This window comes from Poecilia formosa, unplaced genomic scaffold (assembly GCF_000485575.1).
Source record: "Poecilia formosa unplaced genomic scaffold, Poecilia_formosa-5.1.2 Scaffold2, whole genome shotgun sequence".
In the NCBI taxonomy this organism is placed as follows: Eukaryota; Metazoa; Chordata; class Actinopteri; order Cyprinodontiformes; family Poeciliidae; genus Poecilia; species Poecilia formosa.
In genome coordinates this window covers 249074-270861 of record NW_006799941.1, presented here as the reverse complement: position 1 = coordinate 270861, position 21788 = coordinate 249074, and the positions used below count along the sequence as shown (strand labels likewise).

The 21788-nt window shown below is 37.8% G+C and overlaps 1 protein-coding gene across 9 annotated transcripts in view; it reads left to right on the top strand.

Annotated features, from left to right (window-relative positions):
• tox2 (TOX high mobility group box family member 2) overlaps positions 1–21788 on the top strand; it is a 125212-nt gene that overhangs the window by 85364 nt on the left and 18060 nt on the right. For all 9 annotated transcript variants that reach the window (XM_016669789.1, XM_016669767.1, XM_007548163.2 and 6 more), the window contains one exon: positions 6032–6319. In XM_016669789.1, coding sequence (XP_016525275.1) covers positions 6032–6319 — 288 coding nt within the window. The remainder of the gene's footprint in view (positions 1–6031; positions 6320–21788) is intronic.

Below are 21788 nucleotides of genomic sequence, written 5' to 3'. Positions count from 1 at the left end.
AGGTTTAAAAGGCTTGTCCCTGTTAACAAGGCATGGCTGCTCCCAACAGGAAGAGACAGAGGAGAAATAATACTCTGTTTTTGCCAAAGCAACACTGTAATTCTAGATTCACCCTGTCAGGCAATAAGTTTGATTATGGTCCTCATTTGAAATGTTGGATATGTCTCTTTCCTCCCCTCCCCCCTTATTTTCTGCTCCCTCTTCTCCTCTCCCTCTCTGCTCACCCCTTCCTCCCCCTCCACCATCCTCAGCAGTATCAGCATTGGCATCACTCTGACTCTGGATCACTATTGGGAAACCTGAGCACCCGTGTTTTTACCTTTCTCCCCCAACCACATTGGAGGAGATCATGATTGTCACTGATATCGCTGCATCTGCATGTCCTCGCAACCACGACAATCTGAAATCTTGTCTGTTGACACGGCGCCTGATTAAATGTCCATACAAACTTTTACATCGGTTTGGTGGAGAGCCTAATCTTGCTCTGAAAACGTGATAGCAGTGCAGTTGTTGCAGCTGACAGAATTAAGTGCGACTGGCGAGAGGGGATGGGAGAGAGGCAGACGAAAAGACACAAAGAACAACGAGAGCCTATGACATACTTTCAATATATCCAAGAAAAAAATAGGAATAAAAGGAAGAGATTTGTCAGTGAAGGCAGCTAATATTTAGTCACTTGCATCAACTTGCAGATTTAGAGAGAAAGCATGCGTGAAGCAGGGAGTAAGAGGGAGGTTGTGTTTATTATTTGATAAAGCCTCCCTTATAACCTCGGCATGTTGTGCAACAGCTCTGGCTCTCCTTCAACTCTGCGGTGTGCCACTTCAAATTAGTCGCTCGTGGAGAGGGCCTGCCCCGTCTTTGCAAAATGCATTAGTACACCACTCAGAACCTCGTACAGCCTAGGGTTAAACACAAATTATATCATTTCTGTCATCCAATCAAATCACACTGACCCTTGGACCAGGGAGATGAGTCAAATGCATAATGAAATATGACATTGCACAAAAGCTCTGATTGTAATCTGTTCTGACACGCGATCAGATGGAGATGACCTCTTGACCTCGACTGACAAGTGAGACGAGTACTGGGAATAGGATACACAGGGGAGAACGAGGAAAGGAAACATGAAAGGAAAGGTGGGGTAGGGAGGTATATGCAATTATAAAGGCTGGTTTTAGTCAGTGAGGATTAGTTCGTAATCAGCTGAGTATCTGGGGGTGAATGAGGCCATTTTCAGCTTTTGACAGCAATTATACACTCCTTTCCCTCTATATTTTCACTCCCGCTGGGCTTTATGTTCTTGAATGAGTGCATGCCATCAACCTATCTCCCTTTCTGCTCCACCATTCCCTCTCCCAATGCACATTTTCACAGGACATCCCTTTCACCGGTGCTCTTTTTTTTTTTTTTCAAATAGCAAAATAGTGACAGATAAATAATACAATTTGGCTATTTGAGAGTGAGATTTGTTGACAGGAAGGTATGGTGACAGCGGGTAATCGGGGTCAGGCTAGATGCTGTGCATGGACCAAAACTGGTTTGGGTTTAAAGGGGAAAAAAAACTGGCCAGTGTTAGACCAGCTGAGAGAAGGTGGGGGCAGGGCGGGGGGAGAGGTGTAGGATGGCTGCAACTGGATCCTCGGCATTCTCAACCTCCCATTTGTTGGGCTCTATGGTGTGTTGATACCCTCTAACTTGGTATTGTAGTAGAGGAAGAGCTATGGCTTTAATTAAGCCCGAGATGATGGACAGAAGAGATGGATAGATAAGGAGAGGGATGATGAAGAAATGGAGTAACAAAAGCAAAGAGCTCATGCTATTTAAATTTGAAGATCTTTGTAGTCAGACAGCAACTATTTGTCTTGCAAACAAGATCTGTTGTAAACAGGATAATTCACAAATGTAAACTGTAGTCTTGCTTGGCAAGAATGAATGAAACGAAGAAAAATGATGAAAGCTTTTATAAATCATTCCAAACATAAATCAACCGTTTTCTTTACAATCACATGGGAAGAAGAGATAACAGGTCTTTCCTCTGAGTGCAGAGGGCTGCATAGTGGAAATGGAAAAGTGTTGGAACGAAGGGTGTCGAAGGTGATGGAAGTGGTGGTGTTGTGCGAGGGATTTCAGGCATAAATCACCCGTGTGACAACGCACTCCAATAGGCAGATAAGTGCACATTAGTTGTAAGACAGATATGTCATCATCTTCCTTCTAGTTGTCTTTCCTACCCCTGGGACGAATCTAAGCTCTTTTTCTCTGTAGAAAATAAGAGCCAGGTGTGACTATGGAGCTCTTAAACTCTTGTTTTGCTGACTCATTTTCCACTATATAAAAACATTCAGTGTTCCAACTTTGAGTTAACATAAATTGTGTTACAGAAGGATTCATATCTTGTCTACATTGTGCCAAGTTTTGATATTTTAGTGCAATACAAAATAATTCCACTACTTTGCAATTACTTTGTAAAGTAGTTTTTTTTGAAAGTTTTTTTTTAACATTAAAGATGTTTAAAAAATATAATTATGAAAAAAGGGGCGTAGTTACTCTGATATCCCCAAATAAATGTCAGTGCAGCTAATTCCAAGTCCATTCATTAATGAATAGAGTTCACCTTTGTGTCATCCGTTTTCTCTATGTATATACAGTTGCAGTATACCTCAAAAAAGGTTTTTAGTCTACAGAACATGAAATCTCCAGATGAAATCCAGATCTCTGGAGGAGTCGTGTTCAGGTGGGATGACGTATTGACAGGAGAGCTAGTTGTCTAAATTCCACTAATCTGACCTTTATGAAAGAGTATAAAGAAGAGTGAATGAATGAAACCCCATTTACAGTTTGCCATGAGCCACACAGATAACACAGCAAACATATGGAAGGAGGACTCAGAAAATGAACTCTGCTGATAAAATGAAAAACATGAAAAATGAGAAGTACAAAAGCAACATGAGAAATTATCTTTTGTTCATCCTGTCACATCTGCTCTGCTTCAAAAATGATTTACTTTGTTAAATTCCATCTATGTAAACATAATGTGCCACTTAATTTAAAGAAGTTCTGGGTGCCCTAAGCATTTGTGGTTAGTCCACACTAATGGCTGGCAACGACTAGACACTAACTACTTTTGCAAAGGTAAAAACCTAAGTCACTCATTGCAATCGCCTTTGCTGTGCTATTTCAGCAAGTTATTTTTTTATCAAAATCCCACAAAAGTGAAAAAAAAGAGATTTAAATAAGTGATCATTTTGTCTTCCATCAGACTGGTTTATCACCTCATATTTACAGTTCACAATGCAACAACAGCAGACCAAGATTATGTTTCTTACTTCCATAAAAAGGCATTCAGCTTTTTATCGTGCAAATTAATTATATTTGACAGCGGAACATTTCTATAATGGATATACAATTTAATATGAACTGGATGATGTCCTAAATCCTGATTTCTACAGGCACCACAACAATAATCTAATAAGAAGAAGAATATAGAGATAATGAGCCATTAGCCACAGTCAATATCATCTCCAGAAGGCCTTGAGTACTCAGGCAGTGTTACAGAGGGAGTTGGAGATCTGTGCCAAGTAAAAGACAAGCTGGAAAGCTCCCCAATCAATGTTTTTTTTTCCTCTCTCAGTCCCAGACCAACTGTCTATTCATCTGTTTCTCTCGAAATGAAAGGTGTGCTGGTATGCAACACTTGCAGCCGAGAGATCTGTGTCTTAATTAAATCGTTGCAGATTGTGTTTCTCTCGCTGTGCAGACAGCATACTGTGCGTTGGAAACAATGTTCCCTATAGTGTCTTGCAAGGAGCAGATGAGGTTAATAAAAGATGTTTCTGTGTTGGATTAAAATCTGTGTAGTGACGCTTTTAGACAAAGTGTTTGCTTCATAATTAAACTCTGAGGAATATCAAAAGAAAGAAGAGACATTTGTCTCCAAAAACATGCCATGTGACACATTGTTTGAATTGCCTTTGTGTGGATTTGGCTTTTAAAGAAGACTAAAGTATACATAAACCAAGCTGTACATGCAGTTTTGTGCTTGCAATTTCATTCTGAACAGTGGCATAATGAATAATTTATCTTGCCACAATCCAACTGGGAATGTCCTTGCTATTTACATTTTATCATCAAGGGCACTGGATGGACCGTCACAGCGATGTAACACATGACACATCTCCACTCCTCGTCCTGTTTGCACAATCAAATGCAGCAGACGAGAGACCCACTGAAAACATCGTTCCAGACCTCTGCCGTTTATTGATAAAGGATGAGGGGAAAACAACAGTTTGATGAACATGCTTTGTGATGACTCAACATGATTTTCCTTCAGATTACCTGGTGCTCTCGCACAGCGAACATATGAGTAAACGGTGGCTAAAAGGGGGACACACACGAGGGACTCAATTCACACAATATAAACAGTGTTTACAGCAGACAATTTAGTTTCCTTCCAACAATTATGAGGGGAATTGAATCTCAGGAAATGTTTGTTTTCTTGTCCATTAGGCCACACAATAACAGCATTCCCAAAGGCATACAGACACATCTGTCTTTAAAGGACAGTCCAGTAAATTTATAGAAGCTTGCTTTCAGTCTATTTTAGGACCAAGTAAATCAAATTAAGACAAGAACAATAAATCCTTGATGTTTTTTATTTTTATTTTTTTAATTTATGTGTGTTGTGAAACATTTGGGTAAAAACAAAATTCTCTGCATATTTGGTCACTGGAATTAAATTATTGATTGCCTGCGATTAAAATCGCTCTCTGGGAAGCTGACGTTCATTTCACAAACACTAAACTGAGATCTGTAGAATTGGGACGGGTAGGTTTAGGGAGATTTTCCTACTTAAAAATATAGAAATTTTCATTTGAAAACTGAACTTGCATTTACTCAGATGATCTGAAAGTCTGACATACTGCCAACTCAGAAAAAAATACTTTTTCTTGGTACTGTACACAGAATGAATACCAGAATGCAAAATGCAAAAAGAGAGATAGAGAGAGAGAAACAAAAACAGGATAAATTAGGACTCAGTTTAGTTTACATTTCTGGTATGCATGAATGTGTTTATACTTTACCCTTTCCTCATTCTAACCAGGAAGCATCTTTGCCGTTTTACAAATTTTTTATGCTACTTGCCAAAAAATACTTTTTTTTCCCCCTCATTCATTCTGAAACAATATTGAGTGAAACAAGAAAAAAAAAGTACCCTGTATCCTCTCTCCTTTTCCTATCTCTTCATGGTCCTTATTTTCCAAAAGTATCTGTTTGAGAGATAAATGACCACTCTGCTGCCGAGGATGACAGCCTACACAAAGATGATATTGAATTGATTTCAGAAATGTTGCAGAACTGACTGCTTGATGTATACCGCTAGACATGAATCATAAAAATTCTATTAAAAACCCCTTGAATAGCTGACACCGGAATATTATTTGTGATGATTAATTTGACTCAGTCATTACAATGGGAGTCAAGTTGGATCATCTCAGACAAAATTGCTTTTCATTCCCCGTTGAATTTCCCTGCTATTTTTCTTTTCTTCCTGCTCTGTGCAGGACTCTGATCTGATTGGACTTATAGTGTTTGAGCAGCAGCTAACACATGCATTGGTTTTCTTTATCACCAAGGTCAGGCGCTCCATGTTTGCATCTAAAATTAGATGTTTGATGTTTGGTTGAAAAAAATTGTTTGTTTTTTTTCCCAAGAAGCGAAACACTAAATGAAATAAATTTGTAAATTAAAATAATTCAGTATTACTTGATGTATCACAATACATGTGTTAAGGATATATATTTGTTGTCTTTTCTCTCTTTGAAACAACTAGAACACCACATTTGGTTAAAAACTTGATCTCCATTTTTTACCATGTGGCATAGTTTTCTGTCGCTTGTTGATAGCCATCAAATGCCTCAGATAACTATCTCTTGCTTTAGAAAATCTTCTCTTAAGTTTCATATGACTCTATTTGATTGTATGATTGTTTTCTCCTTCTATTTCTCGCTTTGTTTATCCATCCTGTCAGAGCTACACAGGCCAGACGGGCAGCGGCGGGGGAGGAGGCGGAGGAGGCGGCACTTCAAGTGGAAACGGGACTGGGGACGAAGACTATGAGATCCCACCAATCACTCCACCCAACCACCCCGAGCCACCTCTTCTTCACCTGATGGAGCATGACTCTACGGGCTACCTCTGTCATTCGCTGCCACACAATGGGCTCATCAACCCATACTCGTACACTGAGCTGCCAACGCTCATGATGTCGAACATGTTGGCACAGGACAGCCACCTTGTCTCCAGTCAAATGCCCTCGGTGAGTAAAACTGCCTTGATTTTGCATCCAATAATGGGCTTTGGTAGGATCCAGTGCAAAGCTGGATAAGCGTATTACCTACAGATGTTTGAGCCCATTTAATAATAAAAAAAACTAAAATTTTTAACTCCACTAACTTTAATTTGTAAAAAGCAAATTTACTTTAAAATAAAGTCAATTTAAAGTACATTTGCGTTATTCTTTGTAATCTGAAGTTCACAGAACACCTGCACCTCCAACATTTAAAAGCAACCAAAAAAAACATGTGATGTTTTGCAATGATTTAATGTTTGAATGATATTGATGTTGATGAATGATTTCTATAGTGAAACAGATCATGCTCCAAAAACGTTAATGTAATTTTCAAGACAAGTAGACGTAGGCCAAGTGGAGGGAACAGATGATTGTTCAGGGGCTGCCTTGTCAGCTGTAATGCATGGAGAAAAGGATTGTGGGTAAATCCATCAGCATCATATCTGCCTCGACGGCATGCATCGGTCAATCTGTCAAACATGAATACATGCTGATTACTCCCTCAGCTCCAAACACACACACACACAAAAAAAAAACGCTCGTCTGCAAATTAGCATCTCAAAACCGTAATTGCTTTCGTGGGAACTGCTGCAAGAAGCAGGTTTCTATCAGAACAGCACAACAATCTGCAGAAGGTTTAAGTATGAAATGTAAACACACATGCTGCTGTCTTTATTCCTGTGTTGTAGATGCAGCATTAAATATGTGATTTGTGGTTGAATTTGAAGGTGAATTTGAAGTTCAAGTTATTCAGATAAGTCTTTTGTTCGTCACTGTGCAGCAAATATGTAAGTGTTTGACTAAAAATTGTTCCTCTTAAGTTTGGCAGTGTCAGATCTGAATGCATCCATTTGGAAGCAGAAGGCATTGATGTTTTTCATTGATTTCAGCACTGAGATCCCAGTGAAACAAATTACATGGTAAACCATTTTAACATAAAAAAATATATATTCTTCTTATGTGGAGGCTTAAGGTAAAGGAATTCATGCCCTTGTAATTTACTGGATAATGACAGATATCATAAACTGGCACAGAAATAGTTTCTGCCAGCTGTGCCTTTTTTTTGTAATTTTTATAAATCCCCCAAAGCATTTTGGATGATAGCTGTTTCTCATCGGTCTTTATCATTATAATTATCAGAGATTCTCAGAGTGTTTTGTAAGATTATGAAGCAGATAAGAGTATCTGTTTTATACAGTATACTGTAGACATACACAGATGCATATCAAGGTCAAGTGTGATGTATCATGTTCATCACAAACAGAGGGGAGAGGGGTAAACAGCAATTGAAATAGATCTTGATAAAGATCTCAAATGCAAACATCTTATGCATTATATATATATTGCAGGAATATTCCCCTGATGTATTAGCTTCACATGTCATCTGTCTTTATATTCATTTCACATTTTGGTCATGACCTTTACTGTGGAGACATTGCTTGATTGGCCAGTCTTTCACTCCACCGTCAGCGCGTGTTTGTTTGTGCTGGAAAGAACCACGCTTCGGTTTTAATGGGGCTGAATACAGTCGGCTGCGCGATAAAAATGCATGAGATTCCGAATGTGCAGCGAGCGCAACATATCGAACAGAAATTTGAACAAATAATCTCCAATTGCAAGGGTTATTTCTTGTGAGTGCTGTTTTGATAACCCTGGATCATATAAAGATTATTTTTGGAGACGAGACTGAATGCTTTGCCCAGTTTAAATTAGGTTCTGAAAGTGCCACGTTACTGTTCTAAACAGTGTACATTTTTAGATTTGCAAGTGCAAGACTAAAGCAAAGCAGCACATACAATAATTAAGACGAAAGAAAACAGTATATTTATTTTTTCACTTGGCCCTCTTTACTCTGATACCACTAAATAAAATCTAGTTCAATCTGCTGCCGTCGAAAGTCATTTAATTATTTGACAAAGATCCTGTATGTAATTTAATTACAGTATAGATGGAGCTGGTTTGCAAATTGCTTAGTGATTTGTGAACCAAGATTGGTGGAAAAAAAACAAAAAAAAAAAACATCCTCAAAAAGCTTCAGAGTACATCTCACAGAGCACCGTTCAGTTTGTCGTCTGATATTTGGGAAGTATCCTACTTGCAAACTGCAGAAAAGTATCACATGGTGACACATAGAGGGGGAACCATTATTATGTAAGGAGGTTTTGATGCGCCTTACACACACACACACACACACACGCACACGCACACACACACGCACACACACACATATATAATTTTATGAATTCGTAAAGTAAACTTTAAAATAATCTTTTCATTTCAACTTTCTCTAAAGGAGGCATAGCGATCCTTTTAGTGCCCTGCTTCAACTTCACCCTGAAAAAAGGAGCTTATAAAGCAAACTCTCTCTAAATCAAATACTCTGACAAAAACTACCAAACCGTAGCAGAGTTTCATTTGTGCTGAGAACCGAGTGTCTATTAAATTGGTGCCTCACCTTGACACAGTCTGTTGAACAGAGTAATTAAGCAAACTCTGCAGTTCAAACATGAGATGGTATCATTATGAATTCCTCACTTGACATGGGCGGATAAATAGTGTTGGTTAATTCACTTTTTTTCTTTTTTTTGCCTGTTTAGGTTGCATAAAAGTACACCATGCAAAATATCTGCTTCTTGTGTTGACATTGTACTTTTATGTGAGTGTCCAAGTATGTTTATTTATACATTTCTTTGTCTTCACTATAAACAATATCTCTGCCGTTGAAATGGATCCACTACATCTGGAGGTCAGGCCTTATATTCAATCTTGAGCACATTGAAAAAAAAAATCCATTAGGGTTCATCTTTCCTGCATCAGCCATTCTATTGTGGTGCTGCAGTGAGATCTGTTTTCATCAAGCAGATTCAATACGTGAGCTGGGCAATGAAAAGAGTGCAATAGAGTTAGATGAGGAGAGGAGAGGTTGGGGGTGACATGGTGGGGTTTGGTGGGGGTGGTTGAGATTGTGGCTGGAAAAGCAAGTACAATTTGTAAAGAAGAATAAAAAAAGGTAACTCTTATTCAAAATGAGCATATAGCTCCAATTTTCTGTACTTCCTGGATTTTATTATTAGATATTTTAGAGATAATTCAGTTGAGTGAAATGAGGTTATTCGATCTCAACAAAAAGCTGAAAGCTGCTGTTTTTTTTTGTTTTTTTTTCTAAATGTGGCACCATTTGGATTGAAGTATGCACATATTTGAAAGTACTCCAATACGAGTGCAACAATATAAACATATAATAATAAATAGCCTGATTGTATAACCCCAAGGATTCAGGCAAAGTAGCATTTTGGAGTGGTTGATCATAATCACAGGGCTTTTTGGTAAGAATTGATAAGTGGCTTTGCTTGATTGGTTATTTTTTTGGGTGCTTTGTTACTGGCAGACTGATGCAAAGACATAATTTGTTCCCGTTCGTTTTGATGCACTTACAAAAAACACGGCAAAGATAAACCATATTGACAGAACTAAAACATGAATTTTAGATCTTCAAGGTGGTTCTGAAACATTTCTAAGCTTGTCAAGGATGAATTGATGGATGGATGATTCATTTTATAACATTATTTTATGGACATTTTTTTTTTTTTTAGCTCTGTGAAAACCTCTCCTTAAATAAAAAAGACCTTGAAAACAGTTCAAAGAAAACCTAGCACAACTAAAGCTACACATCGAGTAGTCATTTACTGGGGAGCAAAATACTTTTTCTTAAGACATTTTCAGTCTTTTTTCCATACTTTTTTTTTATTTTATTGTGTGGTTTGTATGTTAGTCCTGTTAAGGTATGTTAAGTTTAGTAAGCTGAAAGTGAGGTACTAACCATCTTTGAGCTGTCTCTGATATGGAAGTAAATAATCTGTGTGGAGACAAAAAGCTTCCCAATCAAGAACTTAAAAACAACATGTTGTTATCTGTTTTTCAGATTACTCTGTTAGATTCTTCAAATTCACCCACACTGATGCTTTTGTCCACTTATTTGTGATTCACTATCCAGATATTGGCAGACTGCACTGAAGCACCAACCAATCATCTGTTGCCCCCGGAAGCAAAGTCATTAGACAATAGCAGACAGAATCCCAGACAAGATTATGTCTGCTGAAGGGCTAATGGGGACGTTTAACTGAAATATGGTTTTCTGTTGGTCTGTTTCAGATGTGGTGGCATCAGCTCAGTTAAATTTGCAAAACACAATCATCAAACAAGATGTTAAATAAATCAGGCCGGCGTTGAACTCAGTTAATTTAGTAGGGTTGGACAAAGTACAATTTTAATTGCCATGGTTTCCTAAGAAAATGTTCCGTTATATATTACCATCAGCAAAGATAGGCTTGTGATGTTGAATTTCCACTGCAGTGTGGAAATTCAGTGTGATGGGGTTCCATAGATGGGAAACTTTTTACAAAATGGCATAAACTAAATATTACAGTCTTGTTTTATAACTAAAATCAAAGTAGAATTTATCTAATTATAGATTTTCGACCCACTCTTAATATTGTAGAAACATCACTGAATTAGCATGTCACATTTGCAAGTTTTTTTATTTTTATTTTTTGATTAGCCTACCACTGTAGAGGCCTTGATGGGTCAGAGCAGGGGACAAATAGTCCTGCCACCCAAATTCTCATTAATCATAATTCTTGTGTAAGCCTTATTACCATATAACTATGAATTAATTTTATTTCATCCATCTGTGTTCTGTATTTGCTTGATCCGATTCAGCTTTGCAGAGTGACTCAGTTGTCAGTCACACTTCATCTTAGAAACTAACTATGCAAATAACCTTAGGGCTGAAAGTTGCCAATTAACCTAACATGTATGTTTTCAATTGTGGAATAAAGCTGGAGTACCTGCAGAAAATGCATGCATGAAAACATGCAAAAAATGCAAAGCTGCAACAACTGCAAAGAACTTGTGACATTTGAGCCCAGAGTTCAATGCAACATTAAATCTAATTCAGTAGAGTCAAGAAGAGAAAAAGAAGACGGTTTATGGTACCGTTTTTTCAAATATTTGCTGTCAATCATGATGTCCAACAATTACTCAGACGCAATTTATTAAAATGTTAAAAAAGGGAAAACCTGAAAATAGTTTAATATATCAGCAGCGATATCTGCATCAACTTAAATTAAGCTTATTTATTAATTAATTTGTTTATGCTTCAAATGAATCTATTAAGTTTCTTCAAAACATGTTTATTTATTTATTTTGGTCACTTCTTCATAAGAACAGTTTGGCTTTTGTTATCTTTTAGTTGGCACAAAACCATCAGTTAATCGGATCTGTACAAATATTCGACACGGTGTTTGCTAAACCGTTCCTCTTGGGCTTGTAGTGTTCTTAGGAAAACTAGATTTTCTTGGCTTAATCCACTCATTCATAGTGGAAGTTAATTGAAAATGTGTTTTTTTTTCTCTAGTCACAACATGAAAGGCATAATTAACCACTTTCCTAATTTTGTAAGGAGTACATTTTCAGTGCTCATTGTCATTTCTGCTGGTTATTGTGTTGTGGTCTGAAATTGCTCCTGGACTAACTTGATATCTTTGAGAGAGCCCTTTTTCTCTGATGCTCCACTGCACTTGGCAGAGCCTCTCCCTGCTTCTCTCCATTAATGCCCCGACTGTCATAGCATCTACAAGTTCCAAAACACATTAGAAATTTAATAGCCTTGCTCAGGTTGCATTGATCTTATCAATGCAGCCCCAGAACAGATACACATCTCTGTTGCTACCGGTGAATAATTTTTTTGGACTCGCGAGCAAAGTGGCCACATTGTAGTCACTTTCCACTTTAAAAAATACACCCGAACTTGCTGAAAGCAAAGCTGTTTATTCATTGGCTGGAAAAACTTTGTTCTCTGTGAGCCTCACACCTGTGTGCCTAAAATATATTTAAGCTGAAAAGGCCTATATGGTGTTTTAAAATGCTGGCAGCTGGAATAAATTATCTTTGATGAAGTTTTTTGTGCTTCATTCAGAAGGAGCCATCATCAGACCGGCTTGAGTGTGATGTTTTGAATATGTAACAGATGATGAATGTATAATCAGGAAGGTAATGTCATGCATAACAGCAGTGTAAGAGGAGAAAGAGCTATATGCACGAGCAACCCTAGCTCCATCAGGCTCAAAGGTATTATCTCATCATCATCTCAAGTTTTTCTTGAATATAAAATGCAAATTTAGCAGAATATTGGTCAGTGTGCTGCTAAAGAGCTGCTGGCTGCATTCATATTCAAATCCATTCTCCTAATTTCTTTTGTTACAATGTTTTAGAGTAATAATTTCCAAACAAGCCCCTTATCCTCAGCTACTGAGGTTAATTATCAAGTAGTAATCCCACCCCGACTGTCATGTTAACTTGGACGGAAGCCTGTGTTTTCGTCTCATGCTTTTGTTTTTCCTCACAAGGTATTAAGTGCTCCTGGCAGGTGCTCGCTCCCCAAGCCTGTGTGAATGAAATATGAGCTGCAATGTCAACTGAACTTGTCACAGACAAGCTGGGATGAATAAATGATAAGAGAGTAGAGGTGTGTTTTAATGTGTTCGCTCGCCGACGGAGGCTCCCAGCTAGGGTATTATCTCCGACTGTACACCTGCTGGTTTTCTGTGTAAACCTGGAACAAAAGGAGATGCTTTAGTAAAGATGCTTTCAAGGAAGAAGAGAATCCCTGTAATTCTAACTTTGTATAAAATATGACATTTCAAAAATCCTGCCGTTAAATGCATTTACAGTTCTCGCCAATATGAACTTTAAAATTGTCTTTTAAGACTTTCTGCTCTTTGGAGCTTATACTGTACCCCCTATTCAGATGAAGAAAACCCATTTCTCCTCTGAAAGACCTTCATTTTCAGGGATTTTTAAAAGGGATTACAGGGTCTGAAAAAAAAAAAAAAGAAATTGATGGAACGTCTGTCACTTTTCACCACAGTTCAACAAGCCCATTGATAGAATGGGACTTGCATTACTTATTCCAATGTTTATTCGGGCGTAGATGATTTTGAATGATCAATGCTTCTAGTGGAACAAAAATGCCTTTTGCTTGTTTGATGGCCTCTTGAAATCATCAGCCAGGAGAGAGGATGGTTTCACTTTAAACTGGTTTCCTTCCTTTTTTTTTTTTTATCCCCTCCACTTTTTGTGTGATTGTTTATTTTCAAATTGTCCCTCAGGTTAATGTTCCATTTTGGTATTTCACACCTCCCTCTCCCATAAATGAACCATCAGCGCTATAAATCACTGGACAAACAGAGACTTGTGCAAATCCTGAAAGGTTCAAAGATTTATGTAACACATTCATGTTTTCCACTTTCTCATTTTAGTACTCCACGGGTAAAGCCGAGCTAATAAAAGGTCCTATTAATATTTCCTGTTGCTTGGCAACGGCAGGCAGCAAGTAATAGCATTCTGCAGAAAAATAGATGACCGATAAGGAAAAATTCAATTCTTTTCTCATCTCCTGGGAGAAAGTGCCTTATTTCTCTGGCAATGTGATATGAAACTGTAGTTGTATATTAAGAAATATTTTAAAAGAAGTAGAGGTTACTTTCCAATTTCACCATTTTAAAGGGTTTTTTTTATTGCATGCTTGCATGGCAACTCGTCTATTTTCTCCACCTTGATAAGGTCAATTAACGTTAATATTATCAAAGGATAAGGTGACTTAATTTCTGCCTGTTAATTTAAAAAAAAATGTGACGTTATTTCATTTCATTCACAGTGCAGGCGTTTTTTTTTGCAAATAAAATCTTTTATTATAGTCTCGCTTTTCACCGTGATCAAAATACGAACAGTAGCATCTCCCAAGTGGCACTTTTGTAATCATATTTCTGAAGCAGAAGAGTAAAACATGAGCTATCATATATATATATATATTTTTTTTTTTTCCGTGACTTTATCCACGGTAGATGTAATCAACAGCGGTATTCAAGCAAAGAACAGAAGCTAAAGAAAACACAGCTTCAGTCACAGTAGATAGACAGTGTTCTGAGAAGCTGATACAAAGATAAGGAATTTTATATTACACTTAGCCACACACCCCCGCTGAGATTTATCATGGCATGAAATCGTGTCCATATTGCACCGTGCCCCATCTCAGTCATCCATCAGGTTATTCTGCCTCTGGTGGCAGGAGTGTTCAGCCACAGTGGTGGGTGGGGGGAGCTGTATCGTCTCGCTCTGGGACGCCTCTCCCTCCCCGCCTCACCTCCTGCTGTGCCACCAGCCACCACTTCAAAACAACGCTGCCACTCTGGTTGGTTAACATGCACAGGAGTGGCTTGAGGCAGGGTGATTAAAAAGACACTTGGTTTATTTGCTTAGCACAGTCCGTAGAGTGTGGGCTGAATTTGGGGACCACAGACGTTTTATCGCAGAAGAGCACAGAATGTAGTTTAAAGAGGTCTTAAGCGTGAGAAACTATGCCGAGATTTTCACAAGATTAAAGAAAAGAGTTCCATTATGACTTCATGTCTACTTTTTGTGTTATCAGCTGAGACCTTACAAAGTGTTCTTGGTGTTCCTTGTTGCTATCATAGATGTGGAGGAAAAAATTAATCAAGGAAAACCTTTAAAGACATCCAAGTCTGTGTTACAGGTTGGTACTTTTAATGGTCACAGTAATCAGTGGTTGATTTATTTGACATTTTGCTGCTATAATAGTTCAAATCTTGACGATAAGGTGAAGATGGCCCCTGTCAGATGTGTGAAATCCTCGGTGAGTCCGTTTTTTACATATTGCTTTGACATGACCTTCAATTGCATGGCATATAGAGTACTGTGTGCTTTTTTTCAGAAATATGTGTGCTCTTTGTTGTTTTGTGTTCATTACTTCTGCATTTTTTCTGCCGCCCTGAGCGCACACACACGCACGCATACACACGCGCACGCAGTGTGTTTGACACGGCAGTCAGGAGTCTCATTAGTGGCAGTGGAGGAGCCTTGCCTTCTTCTGTCATGAGTGTGTGTCCCCGCCGCTCCTCACAACCATCTCCTACATGTCATGTCAGCCAAGGCTCTGATTCTCTGACGCTGTGCTTTGTGAGGTGAGCTCAGAGACACACCCGGGCGGAGAGGGAGCAAGAAAGGGGGAGAAAAAGGGACCACAAGAGAGAAAAACAGAGGGGGGGTGGAACTGAGGAACAAGAAAGAAAACTAGGGGTGGTAGTGGAAGGGGCTAGAGGGGGGATAAAAGTAAAGGAAGTTCTATCTCACATTATTGGTAATGAGGAACATGGAGGATGGTGCCAAGGGGGGCATCATGACATTACTATCTGCAAATCAACCTCTGCTTTTTGCACTGCCTTCGATTCACTCTGAAAAATGTTTAAGGGGCTCACAGTTCTCACAAAAAACAGCAACTTCTTTCTTCAAATTATTCCTCCAGTGATATTATAACACTGTCGCCTGTAATTTTGTTTTTAGACTCAATCCTGTGTTTAAACAGGTAAAATTTTCTATCTGATCATTTTGAAATAGATTATTTTATTTTATTTTTGTGCTATATATCTCAGTTTTCTCAATTTCAGAATAAATCATGAACAGTAACAATAACAGTCATTTAATCTGAATGGCTAAAAAAATACGGAAGAAAATTACTAAATAAATCCATTCAATAATTCGTAAAATAGCTCGTAAGTTTATCTTCCGCAATATAGGAGTTCCCTTATTTTATATAGAGCACAACATGTTTGACATTTTTAATAAGGCCAAGTACTTCGGTCAGTGCAAATAAAATATAGGCAAAACTTAATAACGTTGACTCACAGTTGGGATAATAATTGTACTGAGGGTCACCAAACATGAAACATGAGGGGTTTTAAAAGATCTTCAGATACCCGAATAGATTTAAAGATGCTCACTAATAACACATATTTGCTATAACTGTTGTAAGAAATATAAAAAAAATTGTTATAAAAAATACTGATGGCTGTTGAGTTTTCTATTTTATCAATATGACCAGAGTTCAGTTAGTTATCTCATTTATTAGCAATACCTGTGCTGAACAGTACGCAAGCACTAGTGCACTTATAGTACTCCCTGATGACATATCGGGATATCTGAGACAATTTTGCTTACTGACTTTGGAATCTTATTATTGTGATTATGATATCTGAATAATTTTGTTTTGTGTAATCCTAACCTTTAAAAGTAAAATTTGTACATTTGTGATTTTTACAAATGATAAATCACAAATAATTTGTGACTTCTGCACTTTATATGTTGACACTCCAGGTCGAATACATGATTTTTACGTTTCAAAGACATGCTTGAAACTTGCTCTTTATAGCTTATGACATCCATTCACCTGTTTATTGTTTTTTTAGAGTAGCTTACATTTAAGTTGTCGCTCTTTTCCATGTAGAATAATTTTGTAATCTCAGCCGAGCACAGAAAGTAGAGAAACATGTGGCTTGTAAAGGTGGCTTGGAATATTATATAGATTTGTTACTGAAATGATCAGAGTAATTTGTTTTGACAACACAAAGGGAGCTCTGTTCAGATAAATACTGTACAATAATGTTTGTTTTTTTTCAGTGCTTAAAACAACACCACTTACACACTTATATTTTTCTGTTTGAAACATCAGGCATCCACTGTTCATCATATCTCCTTACTTAGCATCTGCCTGATGTCACAAGAAGGCCGACACAGCGCTTTGCCTTTGCTTTCATACATAAGCAGCGCATGATTCATGAATCCACTCTCTTATTAATTCTCCTCAGCTTGTGTAAATGACCCTCCAGGGCATCTATAAGCTTGATAAACCAAAGACACGCATGATAGGAGAGAGAAAGAGAGGAGGAGGAAGGAGGGAAGGAGAGGCGGGAGGCTCCAAGGCTCTTTGAGGAACAGAGTTGTTAGTGCTTTGCCCTCGGGGTAAATGAGAAGTAGCTTTGAGGGCTGCGAGGAGCCGGGTCTGTTCCCAACCTAAAGGCGTGTTTACCACCTTGTTGCGCGCCGGCTGTGCTTTTGAAGGATCAGTCTCGAACGCGCCTCTAATTAAAGCTGTCATGGCCGGGTGCCTGCAGGGATAATGTTCTATTATTATAGTCATTTGTTTCAATTAAACGCTGGCTGATTTTACAATAGCAGCCGTGAACCTGTGTGAGTGAGCCATCACTCCAAACAAGATGGCTCCAGTCAAGCAGTGAGTAGGAGAGGAAGTCTTTGGAGTCACAGAGGCATCGATCACTGTGCAGCTTATTCAAACGGGGCAGGACGGGACGGGGAAATTTCTGATACTGCTGATTAAAAGAGTCAGCAGGTGATTTCTCTTTGAAAACCAAATTAGACGGATATCAAAGAACATCTAAGGACAAAATGCTTCATCATTTTTATATTTTTATTTATAACTTAAAATTTGAAGGCAAATTTTCTTCATATCTTTTAACCACTCAATTATTTTTTTTGTGTATATATTGTGTTAAGATTTACAGAATCAATAGCATAATGGACTAGTTTTGTGATGATGCCAGTGCAATGAATTTGCATACTCTTATCTGCCTTGTCAAAGTGAGGGTAAATGGTATAACAACATTAGTTGGTAAATCCCAGAGTTCAGTTGCTGTCCTCAACTATGGAGCATAATTCTCCTTCTTTTCTTATAGCTGTGTATAGGACTTTCTTCCTTTCTTCTTACATCTCAGTGCTGGTGGTCAAATCCCTTTAGCTAAATCAAATGGTGCAGGCAATTGGAGTGGCCATGAAACCATTTCGAAGGTAGGGTCAGCAGGAGCAGAGGGGGAACAATGCCTTTGTGATATTCCATCTCTCACACATTGTGCTACACATAATTGGAAAGCCTTTGTTATTTGACTCCCATTTGACTATGATGTACAAGATGTGAATACAAACACGACAGGCGTAACAAAGGCAGAGGAACGAGCTCACACCGAGTTTCCTGGCTTTACATCACACTTTGGCTTTGCCTGGCTGCCTGTCACCAAAAGTAAAAACCCAACTGCCCCATTTCTGACTTTGGATAGGGATTTTTTTATAGACATATGCATATGTATATATGTATACTTTTCTCTACTTTAGGTTTTATACTTTTTATCGTGTCTGATATTGGACAGAAGAGAGTTACAATAAATTGTTCTAAGAAAAAAATATATCACAATCCTATAAAAAAAAAAAAAAAAAAGAATGCAGTGGCCACTACATGATCAAATCAGGGTTCAAAATCTATTTCTGTCTCAAGTACTTGGTAGAAAAAAATGTTAAGTGTCAGTTAAATACCATGAATATACCAGATAATTTTAAAAAAGGTAATGTCTTTCTTTAGAGAAAAATGTAAACAAAATTAGAAGAAATAAACTTAAGTATAAACACCAGCTTGTTTTATCTGGTTTTAAATATTTACAGCAACTCAAACTGAAAATAATTAAATCCACAGCATGCAAGATCATATTTTCTGGTAATAAGTGCGTACACTTTCCCACTAGAAAGTTGATATTGTTTCCAAACCACCCTTTTACACAGAGTTACTTTATTTCAGGCTTCCTGCTGTTTGCCTCATCAATTATGACTTATCAGTCTGCCTCATGCACACTAAGATGGATGTAAACTGGGATTTTGTGAATGTCACATGTTTGCAATGACATCAAATATACCCTATTATTGGGGATAAGTTCATTGCTTGTCTTTATTTGCTAACATACACAGCTGGCTGACTGTTAGCACTAGTGTCAGCTCTATAACAGGAGGAAATACCAAACTCTCTGGTATATTAATAAAATGAAGTTTCCTTGGGTTTCCTTAAAACCTTAAAACAACTTTGTCTGCCTTTCTTCACTTCTGATGATCAGAATCCAGCATTTTGGATGTTGCTTAGTCAAATAAGTATGATGTTTTTCTTTTTGTTGCTAAAAATGCTGCAATTTAGAAGTCATAGCTACCCTCCTGTTTTCGATGAAATGTTACCAGCGGTTAATAAAAAGAGCAAAGACCAATTAAATATAGTTGTTCTTTTGTGCACTTTTACCTTTCAATTTGAAAGACACCATTAGGAATTAGCATACAGTACCTATGGCAACCGGCAACCTTTATCAGATTCTTTCATAATATTTGCACAGCCGTCTTTAGCCCAGGTTTGATGCCACTGTGTGATAACCTCTTGCTTTTTTCTTCCTCATACAGGTGAAAGTACCAATTAAAGCACTCAGTTGCAAAAAGAACACTGGAATTATTATAAAAAAAATAAATTATTATGGTGACAGTACTTTGAGCAAGAGGCAAGAATTCAGTAATATAACTTAAAGTTGGTTTTTGACACTATATTTTTAAATAGCTATGTAGTTGTGTTAAAATAGCTTATTATTTTTTAGATTGCAATGACTTAATGAAATAGGAAACAAAACATGTAAATTTACCACAACAACTGAAGCCACACACATAAAATCAATGAAAAGTTATACTTAATGTAAAATTTTCTTTTATTTAGTTAAAATAATTTCTGATATTGCATCCACAGGAGAAAAATACAAGATTTTTGTCTATTGTGGCATATATCTTTTATTATTGTTGTTTTTTTATATTTGTATCCAGATACTAAGTTTTTCACCATAAAACATTGCTCTCCTTTTCCTGAACTGCTTTGCATGTCTCTTTCTTGTTTATATTAAACACTGTGTGACTCAGATTAAAGGGTGACAATTTTGCTAGGAGGCTGTTGCTATGGAAATGCATCTGCCACAGCAATGATAGGCCATTCTTGTTTGATTAATTGTTTTTTTTTGTTTTTTTTCTCAGTGCTTCTTGGGTAGGGAGAATCCTTCCAAGTCCATGGAAATGAAACATTAATAGATTGTGTTCCTTCTTTTCCATCCATTTATTTTGTTCTCCTTGGTTTTCAGAACAACTTATTTTGCCACCACTATTTTCTCACATTTTCAGTAGTGTAGTAATGATGTTTTAAATTAGATTGGAAGTCTGAGATTTCCGTGGATGGGGGAGGTTACGGCGTGGTTATTTGAAATGCAAAAGGAATGTCTTTGTTCAGGGCTGGCTTTTGTGAGCAGCTGCTGAGGCAAATGCAGAATCTAATGTAGTGTGAATATTATGAGTTTTCAAAGCAGGCCAGAGAAGTGCACAACATTACTTTGTAGTCCATTTTTATTCTAGCAATCTTCTGGGACCAATTACGATTAGAGAACCAAGGCTTCATCCCTGAACGTCAGCTTGTGTTTATCAAGACCTCATATGCTCGGGCCCTTTCAATTTGATCTTTTTAGCACTGCACTAATGTGTTATGTATTATTTAACTCATAAATGTTTAAAAGAGCTAACAAATGCAAGCTCATCACTTTCTGATCTGTAAATTGCCAAACATTCCCATTTATGCCTGCATTAAAAGCATCCTTTGCACGGTGCTCATGTTATGTCCGCATGAATCTTGAAGAGGAGCTTTTGATCCAGTTATTATTGGAGATTAAAGATGGCTAAGACCAGAACTTTGTGAGAGCCTGACTCTGTAATTATTGCAGGGTGTTCTTCATGCAGGGCTCTCTCTCCAGCTGTGAGCACCACTTTTGCTTCTATTTGTGATTCGAGTTATTGCAAAAAAGGTGTTGTTTGACGTGGCTCTATGTAATTTTTTCTTACTTCACTGCACACGGTGAGCATAATGTACCTACAGGGGGCTGATGGGGTTGTTGATCAATATCATTGGCTCAGTGATTGCTTCACCAGGTGCTGAAAGCTCTGGCTTCTCAAGAATTCGTTTTCAGCCGCAGGAACTGAAGTCCTTCTTCATAACCAATTAAGTCTGAGAACTGCTGCATTTATTCCCTCAAGAGGTCATCGGAAATAAACAGGAATGAATGTAAAAGAGAACGGCTTCAAAAATTACATTTCATTTTAAGGGATACGTCGTCAAATAGAATAACATTCACATGTTGCATTAGGATACAGTTCACTGAGTGACTCATTGTGATGAGAAAAGAAACTGAATAGCTGAAACTGGAAATTAAGACTGGAAAACCTATATTTTAATATGTGTTTCTATTTACTTCCAGTTTTTGTAGCTTCAGCATAATTATTGAACTTTTACTAAAATGTAAATCGTGCACCTATCGGGTGTATCCACACAAGTGGTTATGCTATTTAACCAAAGCTGGTAGTAGAGCCTGTTCTTTTTCTGATCCTATTACAGAATGGCTTTTACTTTCCACATCCAGAGACGTAGCTTGGAGCAGCGTCATTACATCACTAAGACAATTTTTTTTTTACTCTTTGTAGAGGATTTCAGTGCGTGTTGATGGTATATATATAATTCCCTTCTCACCCTCCGCGGGTGGTCTCTTTCATCCTCTGAGCTCGGGTCCTCTACCAGAGGCCTGGGAGCTTGAGGGTTCTGCGCAGTATCTTGGCTGTGCCTAGAACTGCACATTTCTGGACTGAGATGTTGTTCCTGGGATGTGTTTGAGCCACTGCTCCA